This window comes from Dama dama, chromosome 20 (assembly GCF_033118175.1).
Source record: "Dama dama isolate Ldn47 chromosome 20, ASM3311817v1, whole genome shotgun sequence".
Classification (NCBI taxonomy): Eukaryota; Metazoa; Chordata; class Mammalia; order Artiodactyla; family Cervidae; genus Dama; species Dama dama.
Window position 1 is genome coordinate 50051193 of NC_083700.1, and position 17579 is coordinate 50068771.

General features: G+C 33.1%; 1 protein-coding gene across 5 annotated transcripts in view; it reads right to left on the reverse strand.

Annotated features, from left to right (window-relative positions):
* MTF2 (metal response element binding transcription factor 2) overlaps window positions 1-17579 on the reverse strand; it is a 72510-nt gene that overhangs the window by 9348 nt on the left and 45583 nt on the right. For 4 of the 5 annotated variants that reach the window (XM_061121359.1, XM_061121361.1, XM_061121360.1 and 1 more), the window contains 8 exons: window positions 17419-17500; window positions 13531-13626; window positions 13193-13293; window positions 12652-12800; window positions 10176-10271; window positions 8652-8720; window positions 7699-7822; window positions 1127-1194 (listed from right to left, as the gene is read on the reverse strand). In XM_061121359.1, coding sequence (XP_060977342.1) covers window positions 1127-1194; window positions 7699-7822; window positions 8652-8720; window positions 10176-10271; window positions 12652-12800; window positions 13193-13293; window positions 13531-13626; window positions 17419-17500 — 785 coding nt within the window. Of the gene's footprint in view, window positions 1-1126; window positions 1195-7698; window positions 7823-8651; window positions 8721-10175; window positions 10272-12651; window positions 12801-13192; window positions 13294-13530; window positions 13627-17414; window positions 17501-17579 lie in introns of those variants that run through there. The other variant, XM_061121362.1, reaches the window with a different exon arrangement.

Genomic DNA, 17579 nt, shown 5'->3' on the forward strand with positions numbered 1-17579 from the left:
GAGGCGAGAAACCCTGACCAGAAACAGGTTAGAGCACTGGAAAAGAAAGTACATCAATCCTAGAGGCCCAGAAAATAAAAGGAGTGTCTAGTATGTCAGATCTGGAATTGGAAATAACCTGGAGCTGAGGTGACATTTCTTGTGGGCTTGGGTTTCTGAAATATATGTTCTTTAATCCTTCCCCAAAGTCCTTAAGAGTCCTTATTCTAAAATACCCTCTTAGCTCTACTAGAGCATGTCTGGCCTAAGAACCACTACCAAGTGCTTGGATTGCCATTCAACTTTTATATAAGTGTGAGAAAGGGGAGCTCCCATTTCTACCATAGCAGGAACAAAGGTATTTCTAGCACACTAAATTGGGATTACAGAATTCACTGTCCTATAAAGTATTTTTACCAGCACAGTAACTGCTCAGGTAAGTTTATGGCTTTTTAAAGTTGTCCTAAAGATCTAACCACTTGTAATGATAACATTTTTAAATGAGGAAATGTTGCTAAGTTAAAAAAAAGCAACATGTTACAAACAAAAATGTTATAATTCAATAGCTGGTTGAAACCAGCATATACATTTTTTTTCTATTGCCTTTTTAAAATATTTTTAAGAGATGTAGATATATGCTCCTTTAAAAAAAAAAAAAAGGGAAAGATTTATATAAGAATATATCAAACAATGTCACTTAATTATCAAAAATTTAGATCACTAATACTACTACTATTCCTAAAGATGGCACTAACTAAACTTAAAATCATAGAAGACCTCAATCATTTAAAAACCTATCTTCTCTTTAATATATCCCCCTATCTTCTGCATATTCCTACCAGCTAATATGATTCTGTTTTACTTTCAGCAGATTAAATTATAAGAACAAGTCATTACTGAGTATGCTTTTTCAACTAAACTGACCAAATTCCCCTGAAATACTGATATGCCTCCCCTCCACCATTTCCAGGGAACTGCTCCTCCCCTCTTCAACCTTTGAGAATCACTGGTTTACTCTGACTGAGAGAGGACATTAAAAGGTTTAAAATGGTATGTATTAACTCTACACCAATCCCACAATTCTTAATGCCATTATTCCTTACATTTACTAAATGCCCCCCTCATAGGGATACATAAAATAACTTACATGGTCTTGTAATCATTTAATGCCTCCAGAACATGCTCATATCTTTCAGATTTTGGTGTGTCTGCCAGCTGTGAAGTAGCAAAAAAACAATTTAGTGCACTGTAATTTCATCAATTAGTAATACACAGGTGATAGAGGCAATGTGATACAAAACAAAAGTTGACTGACTACTTGTCAGAAGATCAAAGCTCTAATTTCAGGTCCTCACTGACCAGCTTTGTGACTTAAGCCCATTTAGCCTCTCAAAGCTTGTTTTCTCACATATAAAAAAGAGAGTATAAATCCTTCACTAGTTTCTTTACTACTATCAATACTTGTATAGATAAAATGGTATGCCTGAAAAAACCATAAACTGTAAAAGACAATAAAAATGGGATTTTATTATTTATCATTGAATTTACTTTAATTCTATAACCTGGGAAAGTAATAATACATTAGAATTACTTTAATATCAACCATAAAGCTTCTAATAGATATTAACAGTAAAGAATATAAAAAGTAATGATAAACATGCCATTTTATTTCCCAATACTTCTAACACAAACCAACAACCTCTGTAACTTTAAAAAAATAACAAATTTGGGGATGTTACTTTCATACCAATTACAGACTTTGGTTAAGCCTAAAATCCAAAGTGACTCAGTACGTTTTTATCATCACACACCATTTTAAAATCTAAACATTCAATTCTGGAAAATACTCTATTTTGTTTCAAAAAAGTTTCTTTCAGAGTTATTTCTGCCTTTTCTTTAAAGTTTAAAGACTAGGGCCCAATAGAAAAAAATTAAATTATAAAAGACCTTCTTCAATTAAAGCAATAAAAATTAAAACAAATGAACAACAAAAAACCTTCCAAAATATCAACACTGACTTTCAAAATTACTGCCAGTAATTTTATTTAGCAGCTAAAACTTACAAAGCTCAGAACTTCTTCAAGTAAAAAAAAAAATCTGTCAAATAGAACATGGTAGGTAGAAGAGACTTACACAGTCATCTACTTTTATTTTACCAATTAGTCAACAGCTATAAACCTAAATTGCCCAAATTCACACTGCTAGTTAGCTAGAGAGGTAGAACTTGAACCCAAGTGACAATTAAGTACATTCCTTCAACATTCACTGAGAGCCCATTGTGAGCTTGTATTGGGTACTTTAAGAGGAAAAGGAAAGAAAGTTAGTTTGGTGCTCATTCTCCTTAACCATACCACACCTTCCTAATGTAATTCTGAAGTGTCCAATGACAGAAATTTTCTATTAAAGGAGAAATAATGGACTCAGACTTTATAATCCAAAAGAGATCTGAGATGTCCACCTAGTTCAACTTTTCATTAATACTGTAAACCCTTTAATAGTACTCAAGAGTCATGCAACCTTGGTTTAACTAGTACCACAGATGAAATCTAATGAAGGAGCCCATTCCATGGGTGAACAAAATGTTCCTTCCTGGATTCTCTTTTATACAAGGCAGTACTTCAAATATTTGACAGTAGGTAAGAGGGCTAAGTATTAAGATTATGTTAAAGTTTTTAGTAGCACCATCACATGATTATTTCACATTAAGCTTGGCTAAATAATTCCATCCTCTTCCTGGTCCTCTACTCCCACCTTAACTCTAAAATTTCATTAAATGAACTGCCATCATGCCAAGTGTCCCCCATCATACATTGTTCTTCCATACTGTTGTTTGTATATTTAAGCCTAAAAGAAAAATTTTATAACTACTGTTGATTTGATTTTGTTTTCAGCTCAGTGTTTGAGATGATCTTTTTTCCTGATTCTGTCATCCTTCTTGAACTGAAGATAGAGACAAAAACAGAACCCTGTGGCTCGCCATTAGAATTTCCCTCAAGAACATTTCCAAGCCAATGACTGCTTTTGCTAATAACTCAATTAGCTACAGATGCATTTAAATTTTATTTTAACCAGTTCACATTTCAATATCTTATGTAAAACTGAGTTACACTATGTCTACACTATGCACATTAGCACTTGATGTATCAGTGCTTCTAACCATATCAAAAAAGAAACCAAGGTATTTCACATGATTTATTCTAATAAACTAGTGGTATTTTTTCTAATTGCTTTTTAATTCTTCACAAGAAAAATCCGCTCTACAATTTTGCTGACATTCAACAACAAAAGTTTGGAATTTCTCAAACCTACTCCTTTTTACTTTTTGAAATCACAACAGACTCTCTTTTTCCTTTTGGTACCCATTCTCTATGATTTCCTGGGCCTCCCTGGTGGCTCAGATGGTAAAGAATCTGCCTGCAGTGCAGGAGACACAGGTTCAATCCCTGGGTCAGGAAGATCCCCTGGAAAAGGGAATGGCTACCCACTCCAATATTCTTGCCTAGAGAATTCAAATTTTATCTGTAAGTTCTTTCAGCACTCCAGGACTATTTCACATAGGACTGTTTATTTCAGCTCGTATAATGCAGTCAAAGATTCCCTTACTGTATTTTGAAAACAGAGTGTGCAAATATTACACTGTTAATCAAATAATTTGTATTAGAAGAGCATCATATTCTAGTTCTTCCACCTGACCATGAGGTTTATAATACAGATCTTCAATAGAAGAATCATTTTTGTTCCTCCCTGTACTGACACTAATCTCACACTGTGATTTCATTTTCAGGGTTATATATTTCTCTACAGGGATACATGCTATTACGTATAGTTAAAATTCTTCCCTTCAATAAAATATATGCTCAGTTACCACACTTAATTCCACACCACCTAGGCTTAAGTATGCCAAACAGCTTAAGTAATTTGTTTACCAACATATACTCTGTATGCTAATATACAACTCAAGGCCCCAAGTACTGCTTTTAACCAGATTTCTTATAATTTTCCCTTAAAAGTATTATACCACCTCTACTATACTACATTTTTCTCTAGCCAAAACATTGTTTCTGCCATAGTATTTCATTTTATCTATGCTTTTCTCTCTATCTTTCAAGTGAGGTAGCACTCAACCCACTGCTCTATCAACCTTTTAGGTATTTAAAACTTAAGACCACAGCTAACAAAAAAGTGGGCTGTCCTTATGAAACTGAAATTTCAAATCACATTAGGAAGTAAAGACAAATGATAAGAGGCAGATTTCAAAAAGTATTAATATCTCCTTGTAACTTCCAAAAGCAATCTGATGTAACCTCATTCTAAACACTTCATTCTATGTAAAAATTTTAAGCAACTTTTATTTGGGGTGTCAAATTATATTACATATTTTTACTATCTCAAAATAAATAATTCAAAACACAGTAGTTTCTCAAATACTAGACTCAGTCTATATGATAATCATTAAGGTACCAACTCTCAAAGACGTTTACCAAGATCACATAAGGAAATTATCACTGTGTTCTAACATGTTCTAAAAGTTTCAGCTTCTCTTCATAGCAATCCTGAAAATAATCAAGAAAGAAGAAAATACGTAATATATGTTAAACTTACCTTTCAGTATGAAAGGATATACAGTTGACCTCTGAACAACTGGGTTTGAACTGCATGGGTCAACTTATGTATGGATTTTTTCCCCCACTAAATACATACAATATTACACTGCGGACAGTTGAATCTGCAGGTGCAGAACTGCAGACGGGGCAGGCCAACTCTAAGGTGTATGTGATTTTTGATGGCAGAGAGGGTCAGTACCCCAACTCCGTGTACTTCAACAATCAACTGTACTCTCTAAAATAGACTCTCTGAAATTCTAGCATAAACATCTTTGTCATATAGTCTACAGCACATAAAATAAGAACTGATGTTCAAAATGACTTGAGTATTCTAAGGTACTTAAATAACCAATATAAGCATACCTCCTTTCATTGTATCTCACTTTACATCACAGATCCTACAATTTTTACAAATTGAAGGTTTGTAGTAACACTGCCTCAAGCAAGACTGTCAGCACCATCCTGCAACAGCATTACTTTTAAAAAATTTTTCTGATGTGGACATTTTTTAAGTCTTTATATCTTTACTGAATTTGTTACAATACTGCTCCTGCTTTGTATTTTGGGTTTTTGGCCAGGAGGCATATGGGATCTCAGCTCCCCAACCAGGGATCAAACCCACATCCCTATATTAGAGGGTGAAGTCTTAACCACTGGACCACCAGGGAAGTCCCAGTTTTTAAATTAAGGTATGTACATTGCCTTTGTTAAACACAATGCTATTGCACACAGACTACAGTGTAGTACAAGCATAACTTTTACATGCACTAGGAAACCAAAAATTTGTCATTTGCTTTATAACGTGTTAGTTTTGTTGCAGTGGCCTGAAATTGAAACCATAGTATCTCTGAGGTGTACCTGTAATATACTTAGATGTGGTGATTCACATGTTTTGAAAGTACAGTTGGCCCTCAGTATCCCTTGGTTCCAACCATGGAAAATCAACCAGATACGCAGGGCCAACTCTACTACATCATTTGGGATAACTATAATTAATGTTATTTTATAAAAAGATTTTTAATACAAATATAAACAAAAAGAAAATTTTATTAACCTAATTTTGAGTTAATAACAAAACTCAATTTGCAATTCAATTTCAGTTAGCAAAAGATTTACTACTTTAATAGTTAGGAATAATACATTGTCTGTATTATCTTTGCTTCTATTACCACAAACATTTAAAAGTAAACTAAATGAAAATCAATGAACAAATATTACTTACAAATTTTATGGTCTCTTTATCATTAAAACTTCACTCTAAAAACTAATTACAATATTAAGATGTAAAGTATTAATACAGAGAATTAAAACCTGAACTTCCATCTATAAATAACTAGAGAATGGGATGACTAACCTACTAAATCTGAATATATTTTTTTTAATGTGGAGAAAGAGCAATGAGAAATGCTCTGATGGCTCCCCAAAATGGGAACATTCCTTAGAAAAGTAAAACATTTGTTATAAAGTTATATTTGATTGTAATCATGTTTTTCTTAATTTTTAAATAAAGATATATTTTTCCATTTGGGGCAAAGAATAAGAACTTGAAATTTCTTACATGCAAGAAATAGGGTTCAGAAAATAAAACATGTACCTACTGCTGAAATAAATGTTTTCTGATATACAGCAGAAGTTCAGCTGGAAATGAGACAGCTAGAATTTATAAATTGAACTAATTTCTTTAAAAACAGCCTGTAGTTTTTATTACTTTCTATTTTCAGCTTCTTCAATAAATCTGTTATATTTTTATTTTAATAAAAAATGATAGCATTTGAAATAAACAACTTGAATTTTTACATGCATGCCCACTATCTACATGAAGTAACCAATGCAGACTTTAATCATATAAAACATAGGTGTACTAACAGAAATATAGATGCATCTGCATATGAAGTGCTAAAAGAATCACTGCTAGGAAGAAAGTATTTCAAATTAATGTATGAGAACATTAGGATGACTATAGAGAACAATATACTTAATAGTGCCTTACATTTTCTTCTCCCATTACTAATCAGTTTATTAAAATTTATCATATTTACAAGTCACTCACTTTCTCTCCAGTCATCTAAAAGAAGCTTCTAATAGAAAACTTAATGAGAATATTATATTCTCATTTCTAACACTCAAAAATCTTAGCTCAATTGATTCATAGGTGTTTATTTTATACAACTGACCTACTACTTTTAATAAATGTGTATTGTGCACTCCCTGATGCCTCATAAAACCCCCAGAACAACAGAAACTTGATACTTTATTTGATGTGAGCCTTATAAATTGCCTCATGTCTAAAAGCTACAAATGCAGAAATTCTTCCTAAATTTCATTAGTTTAGTTTTTGCCTCAAAAAGTAACACATGACTAAAATTCACACATCTATTCCACATATTACAGAACAAAAAATTTAGTTAGTATCTGTATTTTAACATTTAATATCTATATTTTAATAATTCTAAATAAATCTTTAAAAAGGTAAATATTAAAGCTACTCTAATTACTTGCTTCTTTGTGCTGTTCAGTAGTTTCAAAATCTTCAATGAACATGCATTACTTTTATATTGCTTTTTGTTAAAAAAATAAACTCTTCACAAACAGCATGAGTGGTTACATTTTGCAAATGAAAAGTAAAATGAGATGTCAGAATGAGAGGGATAATCCTCAATTCAGGTTAACTTGATTCTCTTATTAATCTAACATTATTACTAGGTCCCACTATTCCTGAAAGCCAAAGATATAAAAGGGAGTACCAAAAAGAGAGAAAAGAAGAATGTTGACTACATCTCTAAGTTTATAGCAAACTTAGAAGAAAAGGAGGAGGAACCATAGGATACCCAGTAATAAGGATTTCTCCCTCCCTTCGATCTTCAGCTACAGCAATTCTCACCTCAGAAAACGGAAGAATTAAGTAATTTATTTCCTCTTATATTTTTTCTCAAGTCAACAGGCAAAACAGGAGAATGAGGGCTAATCCTGATAGCCTCACCAAAGTTATTTCTCCCTATCTAAACATACAATGCTACTTTGAATGTATGGCTTGAACATGTGCCTTAGCTGCTTTCAACAAAAACAAAAAAAAAAAAGACTTTAAGTAGCTAATGTTAGCTCTGACACCACCTACCTCTCCAGGGTGCAATCTATCCCAGTTTTCATTAATGTATGTCATAAGCTCAAGTTCAGAATCAAAGTATTTCTTCTTGTGAATAACACTTAGGTTGTAAAGGCATAGGTGTGCTATATCTACCCTGGAATCCAAAAATAATCAAATCATATGAAAATAATGTTTTAGTTATTTTAAAATCACATATTATTATAATAAAACCAGCTATTAAAAAAATCCAAAGTATTTAGGTGAACAGATGGTTAATATCATGTCATATTCACAATAAATCATTATATATGAAAGTAAATGAAAAACATTAATTTATCCTGAATAATAACTAAAATTTAAGATATTTGATTTCTTTTTTTTTTTTTTGATATTTGATTTCTTAAAAGAGAATCTGATGTTTAAAAGTAATTTATGATCAAAAATTTCATGTTTTCACTATTACATAAGCTACAAAATGGATCACACTTTAACAGATTTTATCTGATTCATTAATTAAATCCTATCTTTTCCTAAAATATGTAAAACATTTAACGAAAATTTCTAAGTACTTACTATAAGCATTTTCAGTAAATCTCCAAAATTCATCATACTTCCCACGCCCAAGGATTACTTAACTGAGGCAGAAACTGGCATATTATAAGACCTTTCTCTCTTCTACTGTATTCTGAAGGCCCAAAAGAACTAGAAACATGAATAAGAATTTTGAAGATCTAAAAGATATTTCAAAGTTACTTTTTATGCCATTAGAAACTGAATGGCCTTATTATGTTAGCAATAAAACTAGATAACCTTTGGGAAAGATAACATCAGACTTGAGGATAAATAAAGGAAAAGAAAGAAAGCCAGGCATAAAGAAGAACAAATTTTTATTTAAACTAAGTAAATGTATATAGAAAAGTTTCATCCTATAGATTTAAAACACAATTCTTCTTTTGCTCCTTAATAAAAAGGTCCATACGTACCATTGTAATGGTAGACGTTTGAGGTATTCTGGTCCAGAACTGCAGACAGAGCAAATAAATGTATAAAACCTAAAGAAAAAGAAAGCTGTAACTGAGCAAGCAAGAGTGCATACAATTTAACAATTAAAATTAACCTTCCCATGGAATATTACTCAGCCATTAAAAAGAATTCATTTGAACCAGTCCTAATGAGATGGATGAAGCTGGAGCCCCTTATACAGAGTGAAGTAAGCCAGAAAGATAAAGAACATTACAGCATACTGACACATGTATATGGAATTTAGAAAGGTGATAACGATAACCCTATATGCAGAACAGAAAAAGAGACACAGAAATACAGAACAGACTTTTGAACTCTGTGGGAGAATGTGAGGGTGGGATATTTCAAAAGAACAGCATGTATACTATCTATGGTGAAACAGATCACCAGCCCAGGTGGGATGCACGAGACAAGTGCTCCGGCCTGGTGCACTGGGAAGACCCAGAGGAACTGGGTGGAGGGGGAGGTGGGAGGGGGGATCGGGATGGGGAATACATGTAAATCCATGGCTGATTCATATCAATGTATGACAAAACCCACTGGAAAAAAATAAATAAATAAAATAATAAAAAATAAATAAATAAATAAATAAAAATAAATAAATAAATAAAATAAAATTAACCTTCACCACATATCCTACAATTGACATAAGGACTAATACACAAAGCAAAATATAATCTGAATCATGACAACTGTAAAGAATTTCTTCTCTAGTAATGACAAGTTATGAAACAGTTTGTATATGGGGGGCAGGATCAATTTTTTTTAACCATTAGAGACGTTCAGAATTCATATACAGATTCATATAAGTATAGCTTACTAATGATGTGTTTGTACTGGGAATTGTGATGGCTGCTCTCATATGCTGTAGTCACTGTTACCTTTACATGTCCAAAACAATCTGGTAAAATAAGACCAGAAGACAAGCTGATTTTGCTAAGGTCAGAAAAACAATAAACTGCATAAGCTAAGATTTAAACCTAGAGTTTTTGATGTTACATTTAGTGCTTTATGTGTAACTTTTCTTCCTAGAGCCCTTTTTCATATTCTCTTAATCAAAAAGGACATTTGGTCAGCCTTCTGACATTCTTTAGATCTAAGAATAAATAAACTGTGTGCATCAAGGTTCTGTGGCCTTTTCCAGTTGCCTGTCATGAGACCTATTTGAGCTTCTTTTAAAAAGGTATCAATGAGAATAATAGAGAGTACTGTGGGACTATAGGTACCAATATAATCACTGGTCAAATACTTTAAAAGCTTTCTGTAATAATACCCAAAAGCACAAAAATTACATTTTTTAACAATTATGTATAATTTAAGTATATTAAACAATATTTTCCCTCTAAGCTGAACCTTTTCTGAATCAAACTTAAAAAAAACAAAAATCTTTAGAAATGTGAAAAGGCAAACAGACACACAATTTTAAAAAGCTTAAAAAAAAAAACCATAAATGAGTCAATAAAGCTCAAATGCCCTTCTCTCACCTGTCTCCAAATAGCATTGGCTTTTGAAGGCATTGCACACAAGCTTCATGAAACCACTGTTTACATTTGCAGCACTGTAGCATCTTTAAATACCAGCTATACAAAAAAAATTTAAGATTAAAATTACTACCTTTTACGAGGTAAAGGTTAAAAAAAACCACGACAAAAGTGACGTGCAGAATATAGTTCTGATTATAGCATCATAGTTCTGATATTAGTGTTAAATTTTTTCCTTCTCAAAAAGCTTATTAATATTGACGTCATCCTTTCTCTCTTTTTATTCTTGAGAATTTATAAGCTCTTGAAAGCTACATCTAATATTTCTAGTTAACAAGAGTGTGTGTGTGTGTGTGTGCACACACATGCATGCACACACTCAGTTACTCAGTAGTGTCTGAATCTTTGCGACCCCATGGACTGTAGCCCGCGAGGTTCCTCTGTCCATGGAAATTTTCTAGGCAAGAATACTGGAGTGGGTTACTATTTCCTACTCCAGGGGATCTTCCCAACCCCAGGATCAAACCTATGTCTCTATGTCTCCTGCATTCACAGGCGGATTCTTTGCCACTGCACCAGTTGGGAAATGTGGGTCCTAAATTAGTGAAGGATTTTGTCAAGTCTGCGATTTTTTTTTTCCCACATCAACAGTCAGAGGTCACCAATATGTAGAGCTATTTTGTCCTATATATCAAATGGTCATAGGCAACTTTATTCCTCATTGTGTTTCCACTATTCTTGTTCATTATAATGCAAAGAAGTATAGCAATTTAATATATTTGATTAACATAATTACAAACCTAATCTAAGACTCCACCGGTATAAAGGCTCTGTGACATATTTTGTCCTCTTTCAGATAGCTGAACATACTAAAACTGAATCTTCAGCTAAAGCTAAGTCTCTAGTTAGTACATGGTTTTAATATATAAATATCCTTATTCGCCACCAAATTAATACCTTTTCTTCAAATAATTCTTTTGCTCACTAACTGAGCCCCACCATTAATCTTAAGCCATATACAGGCAAAGGCAAGACAACTACCAGTAAGGCAAAAGACTAATGAATACTATTTTCCAGGTACTCTGTTAGGTGTTAAAGTGTTAGCAATATCAAACACAGTTCATGTAGTCAAGGTATTAAAGAACAATGAATAATCTGCTTCATAAAATAATGTCTATAAACTTCCCTGGTGGCTCAGAGGGTAAAGCGTCGGCCTGCGATGCAGCAGACCTAGGTTTGATCCCTGTGCCGGGAAGATCCCCTGGAGAAGGAAATGGCAACCCATTCGGGTACTCTTGCCTAGAAAATCCCATGGATGGAGAAGCGTGGTAGGCTACAGTTATGGGGTCGCAAGGAGTCAGACATAACTGAGCGACTTCACTTTCAAAACACTAGGTATAAATGATTAAAGGAGAAAGATCCATCTCTTTTCACTGTATCTCTTTTATAAATGATTTAAAGAAACCAGACATAATGTTTCTCAAATCTGCAGGAAGCCAAAATCTGAAAATTATTATAAAATTGTTAAACCACAAATAAAAATTCCATAAGATCAGAGACAAGGTAGAATGAAGAAATAAAAATAATTTATTTATTCACTTATTCATGTTTTCAGCACTGAACAACTTATGTGTCCCTGCATCCTCTAGAGAGCACCTCTGTCTTAAGAAACATGGAGTCCAGTAAGATTTAAGAAACCAATAATTATAATTTAAATAGAGTTAAATGTAAAGTTATTGACTAACATTTTTTAAGTGTAGCACAAATACATGGTACACAATTTGGTTTAAGATCAGTTTATATGAAAAAAAGAACTGTAAGTTTTAGTCAACCACCAACAAACCCAGAATGAGCCAAAAGAATATGATGGGACATATTCAACCAAAGAGAGGTAACACAATCTTTCCTTGCAATAACAGAAGCATAATACCTAGAACTTTTAATAGCCTCATTATATTGTTAGACTGTTCCTGAAAACACTGCATTTTGAAATCATGGCACCATATTTCAAAAGTAAACTTTCAAAAACCGAAGAGCAACAAAGACAGAGTTTGGAAAACACATCTGTCATAAAGAATGTTTGATGTGAATGGAGATTTTAGCCTAGATGAGAGAACACTTGGTATGTCACTCAGAGAGGAGGAAATATGATTACTGGATTTAACTATTTTAAGACCTACCTCTACAAAAAATAAGATACATGGGTTTAGTTTCAAAGAGCAGAACTAGAACCAGTGATCAGAAATTAAAGGTAAATTTCTAAACATTCTTAGAACTGTTTGCTGACTCGCTTATTCAGCAAACATTTAATGATAGATAAATAAAACTATGGCCTCTAATCATCTCCAGTTTTTTTTTTACTGATACTTTCATGCATTTACAACTCACTATCACTCCGATACCACAATCAGTAACAAAAATAAAGTTGACAATATGAGCAATTAAAAACTAAGGGCATTAAATAACCATGTGCACTTACTCTCCAGGGCCTCCACAGTAGCAGTAACACTGCTGGACGTTGGTCTTATGACCTGCATCCCATTCAAGGTCTGCCACACTGTAGGGTAATGTCTGCTTCATGACTTGCAATGCTTTGGCATTTGGTCCTTTCTTAAGCGCACCACCCCTCTATATTAGAGGGAAAAAGTTATTTAAAAGAGTGAAGGATAAAATTTTAAATATAATTCTCTAATTTTAAAATGCTTCTGAAACTTCCAAAGAAATTTTCATTCTAAATTTCTTACCATATCACAAACTGTTTGACCAATAATAATCTTTATTTATTTTGTTGTCTTTTCTTTCAAATTATTGCCCCAATTCCAAGACCACTATCAGAAAATAAGTGCAAGAATAGTTGCAAGTCACTTAAGCATCATTAGTCAAACAATAAGCAGTACCTCTTTCTACCCAGCACTGACTGCTCATTTCATTCAGATAAACTTTCAACGTAAACAATCATTACGTTGATAGTGCCTTACAAATTCCATTTAGGGCATTAGCCCAAAACACTTAAAAGATACCTTTGTTGTTGTTGCAAAAACACACTGTCGACAGAGCCATTTTTCATCTGAATCAATCACACTGGAATCAATATGAGGTGTGTGACACAACTGATGATATCCTTAATATCAAAAAAAGCATAAAGCAAATTCTATTTTATTAATAAATACTGCAACACAATTTAAAGAAGGCATTTTAGTATTCTCTTTCCTACATTAATATATTTATAACTGATGACTAAACTTATGGTAAGAGCTTCAAATTACCAATGTAAAGAATTTTTAATCATTAATCATCAATAGGGGCATTAAGTATATAACAAAACGTTTCCACAAGATTAAAACAAATCAATGCTTACCTTGGCCACACTTATCACATATAACCATTTCATTGGGAGCTTCTGAATACTCTTCTTGACATATTGTACAGACCATTTCCCCACTTCCAGTGGCTCCTGAAATATTTAAAATATACATAAAGAATTGTTCCATATAACAAAACTACTTTTTTGATTCAGGGAGCAGCCCATGCTGGCAACATCTGTTTCCCAGATCATAATGGTATTTTCTCAAGGCAAAGTACTATACACAAAACACTATCTCTCTGCTCCCTACCTGTGTTCTCACCTTTAACTGAAGATGCCTTACTATCTGCCTTCACAATTTAATTTGCCTTTTGGCAAAGGGCATAATTTAAAATGCTCTCAGGCAGGATCCCTTACCGTTTACTTCCAGTGTTTCCACCATCCTGGGAGGTGGGAAAAGCCAATGTTTTTGAACACTCGAAGAACTCTCCAGAACACATACCTACCCATGTACATGTACTCACTCACCCTACACTGCCTAACATCATGAGACTAAAGAAAAGGGGCAAGGAAGATCCATCAATGACTCCTTACTCTCAAGTTCCAGAACATTTATTTTTACTTACTAATTTACAAAAAGGAAAGGCTGAACACTAATTATCAGATCTCCAGCTTCTGAAATATGGAAACATGGTGTCAATGTACCGTAAACATTACCACACTGCAACAAAAATGAGGGGCTCCACTGTTAATTTTTTACCAGAATAAATTATTTCTTCCTTAAACATTTATATTCTAAAACAATTTTATTCCACAAAATTTCATCACTTTTAACACAATTATTTATAATAATCTCCATTTCAATATACATAAAATATTAATACATACATATTTTCTTCATATACCAACAATAATAAAAATGTATAATTTTGTGCTATGAGCCAGCACTGTGTTAGGCTCCTAACAATATTATTTGTTTAATTCTACAATTTATTAGATAAATATCCTATTTATAGAGAAGAACTAAGACTCAGAAAGACAAAGGAACCATATAGTTCAAGGATCCTTAATCACGAAGTATCAAGGGTAGAATTTAAACTCGGATACACCATATTCTCTCCACTGTGAGGTGCTTCTTTTCATTAATGCTATATGTAATGTTTCTTCCATCAAAAGAATTTTTCACACTATAGGTTTCAAAGAGTGTAACTTTTTTTTTTTTTTTAATTTGGCTGCGGGATCTTAGTTGTGGGTTCTAATGGATCGAACCCAGGCTCCTTGCGTTCCGAGCATGGACTCTTAACCATTGGACCACCAGGAAAGTCTCTCGAAAGTCTAACTTCTAATAATTCTATGATATTCTTTCCAGTAGAAATAACCAAATTTACTTTTTTATGACTATTCTTAGATATGCAGGTTACCAAATTTTTTGCTTGTTTTTTACATTTTTCCATTTTTGTTTTGGCTCTTGTCCTCTCTCCTCTCCTCTCAGGCTCTGTTCACATAGCTGGATGTGGCTTCCCACAGTTTCTCAGTTTATAACTCCAGTCGGGATAGCAACCAGATTGCACCTAGAACCTCTCAGTCCAAATCTGCAACTTCCTGGAAAAGGAGCAATAGGCCCAGATTGCAGTAGGTGCCTGATCTCTCATTATAACCATGTAGACGGGTGTAGGGGAAGGCAGTTCCTCAGAAAAGAGGGTGCTGATCCAAAAGATGTACGTGTTCACCTCAAGAAAACAATCCTGAGGAAGCAGAGAATTGCCTTTAGTTGTGGAATCCAGTATGTCTTTTTTACCATCAAGTTTACAAAAACTTTCTGTGTAGCTTATTAGCCTTCTTAGTCTCCCTTACTCTAAGCCAAACTGACTATAAAGCCATTTCATCTTAGATGTGCCCAATTTTTTGTTGTTGTTAAAGCTACAGGAAACATTTTTCATCTGGATTTTTTACTTCTGAATTATTTCTTTTGAATTAACTGCTACAAATGAATCTGTTGTATAGATGAAAACATGGGAAACATTTTTATGCATTTAACGCAAATATCCAAAATAGAAATTTAATATTGCTACCAGCGGCGTATCATTTTCACAGAAACCATAACAAATAGTTAAGATCAAAATCCTTCTAAAATTATTTAATGGTTTTAACATGGTATCTGTTGTAATGCACATTTCTTTTATTACTAATATGACCATACATTGCTTTTATTTATGTAAACTTTCTAAAAGAATCTTATTAGATGAGTGAAACTACTATAATTTATTAAGTCATTTTGATATATAATTACTATATGCAGGATTCTTACAGAAAAAAAACTATTAAAGCTACACTCCACACTGACATCTGCCATAATGCAATTTCCAGGTTTGCTTACTCACTCTATAGCAACTCCAAGTTAAATGTGTGCTACTTTCTAGGTGTTAGAAAGAATTAAACAGCCCAAGAGCTATCTAAGAATAGTAAAAGGAGCCAGCAAGGAAAAAACAATCACAGGTCACTCAACTGACATATGAGTATGCCACATGTAGGACACGACCCCCTCACTTCCACGACAACTTTCTACCTCTATGTACAACTGGTTTTCTTCTTCCTTTATGGAAGGAAGGATGAGAGAGAAGGAAGAAAGAGAAAGACCTTTATATTTAACTCACAGGAACCTCAAAAAGGTGGAAAAGTTGAAAGGGACACATAGCTAATAGAGGGGGAACAGAATCAGTATTACATGTTTCAGTTCCACCAGAAGGATCCATATTTACAAACTAAGAAAAGGGGGATAATTCTGTATGCAGGCTAATAAGAGCTATTCAGTATCACTACTAGTGGAGACATCCTATGCTCCTCCTATTCCTTTTCTCACTGACTCCTCAATTTGAGATTCAAAATATCATTTAGTCCTTTAAATTGATCAGCCCTAAAAACTGTAAAAAAATTTCTCTAGAAAAACATTTTACTAAAGTTAACAGCTATTGAACTCTCCATCTAATTCCTAAGTACCATGTATAAAAATGGCAACTAGAACATTCCAATTCCATTACCAAAACTTTATTCTTTAAAAAAAATTAAGAGTGAAATCAAGAATATGAACACAGCAGTAACCTACCATAAAGTCACACCTCAAACTCAAATTAAAAACCCAGTTGACAAATACTTGAAAGAATTTGTCTCCCTTCTACATGAGGAGATATATCTAAGTGCAGACCCATTAACAAATTACAAGGATACCAAAACTGGGGCTATAGTTTGCAGCTAAAGTACTTGCACTTTTAATATTTCATAAATATAGCACTTTCATGAAACAGATACCTGGGAAAATGCCTTTATTTAACAGATTTAAAGGGCATACAACAATTATAGTTTGCAAAAATAAAAAGCATTACAAGAAACATACCTATAAGCAAACCAAAGCATACCTGTATTCATTTCTACTTGTATCCAAATATAACCTAGTTTACTCATCTAAATATAAAAACTCACAGCTAAGCAGTAATTTTAAATTACTCTTAACCATGAGTATTTCCAGTATTCTAAAGCTATTTAATATATCCTAATCCCCCAAAACATCTAGCAGATAGTATGCTCTCAATAAATATTAGCTCTCTATATAACTTCTTACTCATACAGGCAAGTAACAGTTAAGGTGAAGCCCAAAGTATTACTCATATTAACGGCTAAAATTTTTCTTCAAAGTTCTTGGAAAGGCCCTAGCAGTAATTTCTACATGTGCATCTGTCCTCTAATCTACTCTTATCAACAGAGGAATTCTTGATCTTCTTATCATCTATAACACAGATAACTCCTTGAAGACTCTGAATACCACCCTGAATTTTTTTTTAAAGTTATCTTAATACACTGTACTAAAGAGACAACATTAGAAAATGACAAGCTGAAGAAAATAAAATTTTAGTGTAAATCATGTCCAGGGGAAGTAGTAGCACCTGCCTGTTTGAATGTCCTTCCAGAGAACCCAGGATTTAGAACTGTCTTCAAATATGATGAAGCAGCTCTGTTTCAATATGTTTATCTGAAAAAGAGAAAAACTTACAGTGATTTCTTTTAAAATCAAAAACAATCTTAAATTTAAGTTCAAGATTATTAAAAGT